Genomic DNA, 3,652 nt, shown 5'->3' on the forward strand with positions numbered 1-3,652 from the left:
TTGTTGTTGTTGTTGTTTCCTTTGCTGTTCGCTGATTAACGTAATATATGTCTTTGTTGCACTTTTCTCCTGATGAACAATTCACATGGGACGGCCATAAGAAACAACACCGGTGCCCGTGAAACGTGGATAAAATAACCGAACAAATAACAGCAAGGAAGCAGATGTACACGCTGTTCAGGACAACCCAGAGAGGCTAGTCGATATATATATATATATAGGCACAAAGGGAACGGGGAAAACAGGGAGCAAGCGGGAGGGAGAGAGGGAGTGAAATCCAAGGGCGAAAACAATCAGCTGAACAGTCTCAGCCTTACGTTCCTCTAGCAGTGACAATATTGAAAAAAAAAGAGAGGGAAACAGTTTTAGTATCATATTTTTCTTCGATCTGGATTGATTTCTCCCCAGACTCTCACACCCAAACAAGACATTCCCAAAAACACTCACATTTTGCCCCTCCTTACGAAACGGAAGTGCTGAAAGCGTTTGTGACCCGCCTCCCGCGCGGGGCGGAGAGGGGTGGGCTGTGGTGGGGTGGGTCTTCCCAAGCCCGCCCTTGCCAGCCAGCTGGGCGAGGCGAGTAATGGAACAGGAGTAAGGCCAATACCGCATGACCGCAAGCCTGCACNGTTCGTGCCGCAAGCTCACAGAAATGTGTGAAGTATTGAGGCAGTGGAACAACCTCCCCCCACACACACAGGAAAGAAAAAGAAATCAACAACAAACACACAACAAATAAACATCTTCCACTTGTGTGCGGCGCTAGCAGCGCACTATCTCTCCCTCTCGTTTATTTTCTCTTCGTGTCAGGGCTACCTGTGCCCGTTTAGTTCTTTTGTGTTTCCTCCGCTCGCCAGGTAACACGACCCATCGCCCGCCCACACGCAGAGAAAGACTACAACGGATCCTGCACGCAGTTTCCCGTCGCACATGCTCGCTTCTGCACGTGAAGCCCAAGAAATAAGACAGAACAACCACGACAATAGCCACAAACACAGGAGCACGAAAACAAATAAAACAAAACTGTGGAAGATCAAGACAACGGCTCATCCCTAACTCAACCTCTCGTTCACGTACGCCTCAAAGCATGCGTTCGTCATCTCCTCCGCCTGCGCCACAGTCAGCTCGAGAGAACTCAACAGTTGCTGTTGCGTATATCCAACGGCACCCTCGCACCCCACCGACGGGAACATGGGCTTCATTTCCGACGGCACAAATAACTTTGTCGGTTGCGGGCGGCCAGGGTGTTTCACCACCAGTTGCTCCGCCGTCAGCGGGTCGCCGATGGAGATGACAACAGTGGAGTGCAGCTCCGAAAACTTCAACTTATTCCCGCGGTACCACGAGGCAAACACTTTTTGGAGCGGCTGTGTCTCCAACTCGTCGAGCAGCGCGTCAGGCGGACTGCCGTCGAACCACGGCAACGCGTACCGCCCGTGCCGCAGCGCGCCGTCGTCTAGGAAGAGCTTGAACATTGACCAGCCCACCGTCTCCACCTTCACCTGTGCTTCCCCATGCTGCGTCATCGCATCGAGCTGCGTCGCCCTAAGTAAGAAGAAGAGCGCAACGAGGAACGGATCGGAGTTGGCCCCGGTGATGATGCGCAGCGGCTCCGAGAACCGCGGCGCCCCCACGTCAGAGAACCAGTCACGGCTGCGCGTGCACGTTAGGCCATTGGGGCCGTCCACACCCGTCTCCACGGCAACCGCGTAGAGGGCGCTGCTGTTGCCCATACCGTGCAGCTCTTCCACGGATATGAAGAACCCCCTTTCGGGGTCATACGGCACGACGTAATTGATCGCATTGCCCATCGGTTTGGCACTTCCCTGGAACGCCGCTGCGGCACTCTCTACGCTGTCAAAGGGCGGCACCATGTGGTGATCATTGCCCTGACGCAGATCGAACAGCTGCTCTTCTCCCCGCGAGAGTGGCGGCTGCATCGGGTCATCGAAGAACAGAGAATTCGGGTCCGCCTCCATATACCACGCGATGTAGCCGCACGGGCAGCACTCACTTCGCGCCGTTGATGGCACGAATAGTCTGACGAAGAGCGCCTGCGCGTCCAACGTCTCCTCAATCTGCTCCTGCGTGTAATTCTCCATCGCCTGCCGCTCCGCGTCGATGTCACCCCAGAGTTCCACACCACGAGACTCCGGCCTCCGTGGATCACCGAGTCGAACACGCGAGACAAAATTCCCCGCAGACGTGCACTTGTGAACAGGCAAACCGACGTGCCCAAACACAAACGGTCCCTCCCCTTTGGCTGTGATATACTCAATGATGACGATAAGAAACGTCTCGTCTCCCACGAGGATATCTTTCAGTTCAAATTCAAAGAATGGGCACGTGCAGCTGCCGTTCATGTCTTGGTAGTGAATCGCATTAGGAGGTCGCATTAACACCGCGGCATCGTGGGAGCTGCTCATCACCTCCCCTGTCTCTTCATCTATGTAGTCGCACACATACACAAGCAAACGCGAGCACGCTGCATTCAGAGGGAGACCGTAAACACAACGGATGCCCACATCCACATTGCTCATTGTGTTACCGTGGCCCACCGCCCCTTCCTGTGGCTTCTCATTTTCCAACGAACGGAAACCAAACAGTAGGCTTGCATCAGTTTGCGAATCTATGTCCAGATTAGAGAGGGACTCCTTGGACACTGGAATATTTTTATAGTTTGCAGGGACCACCACGCGGCCTTTATCATCAAACTGGATTTTCCAAAGGAGCTTTTCCACCGCCGCCGGGTTCGTTGGAACCAGCGCCGCTTCTTCCTTAGCTGGACGCGTTGGAGCCAACGGTGCTTCTTCCTTAGCTGGACACGTTGGAGCCAACGGTGCTTCTTCCTTAGCTGGGCGCGTTGGAGCCAACATCGCTTGTTCCTTGGCGGGGTGCGAAGCCGAAGAGGACGGCTGTTGTTGCCTTGCATCCACTTCTTTTTTACCTGACGACTGAGGCACCGCCGCAGCAGCCACTGCGTTTACTATAGAGACAGAATTCAGATGCCTTTCCGCTTCATTCAGCACGTCGTTAGAAGAATTGCCTTCAATGGCTCCACGGATTATTGTGTCCTGCAGACAGCTGTCCGTCACTTGCATGGCGTTCGGCACATCCACTGGAGGCCGGCGCAGCACACCCATCCACACCCCCTCCCCCCGCGCATTGATACCTGCCCAGAAAAGTGGCTTTCGTTTGAACAAGAAGACAATGATAAACACATGCAAGCTGTTTGCCTTCCGCACAGTAAATTCCACCGGCTGACCGAAATTGATGACAAAGGAGGCGGCATCTTCATGGCAAACCTCGATGTTTTGAAACTCGTGCTTTCCCACAGACTCCAGTAGCCACTGATCTAACCCCGTGATAAGGTGAAATTCCTCCACACTGACGCTCAAATCATTTAGAGGCACTTGGATATCAAGTCCGTCCAGGCGCTCCACCGTCAACTTGTACGTGCCGGCGCGCAGCAAGGAGCTCGTTGGAATAGGAGGCTCAGGCGCCTCGGGCAGACTATTCTCTTCTGCAGTTGCTGCACGCACCACCCGCACCCCTTGTTGCTTCGGCCTACCTGGTGATGACTGCTGCAGCAATGACAGTGGCTGGGGTTGCTGTTGAGGCATGTTTGGTGGCTGCTGCAGAAATAATAGTG

At 54.1% G+C, this 3,652-nt stretch overlaps 1 protein-coding gene across 1 annotated transcript; it reads right to left on the reverse strand.

Annotated features, from left to right (window-relative positions):
• Positions 1-1,052: 1,052 nt before the first annotated feature.
• On the reverse strand, positions 1,053-3,623 carry DQ04_10041020 (hypothetical protein; the record flags this gene model as incomplete). The annotated part of the gene is made up of 1 exon (XM_009316137.1): positions 1,053-3,623. The coding sequence occupies one exon, from the start codon at positions 3,621-3,623 to the stop codon at positions 1,053-1,055; it is 2,571 nt and encodes an 856-aa protein (XP_009314412.1).
• Between the last annotated feature and the right edge of the window lie 29 nt (positions 3,624-3,652).

This window comes from Trypanosoma grayi, assembly GCF_000691245.1.
Source record: "Trypanosoma grayi strain ANR4 Tgr_1004_V1, whole genome shotgun sequence".
In the NCBI taxonomy this organism is placed as follows: domain Eukaryota; phylum Euglenozoa; class Kinetoplastea; order Trypanosomatida; family Trypanosomatidae; genus Trypanosoma; species Trypanosoma grayi.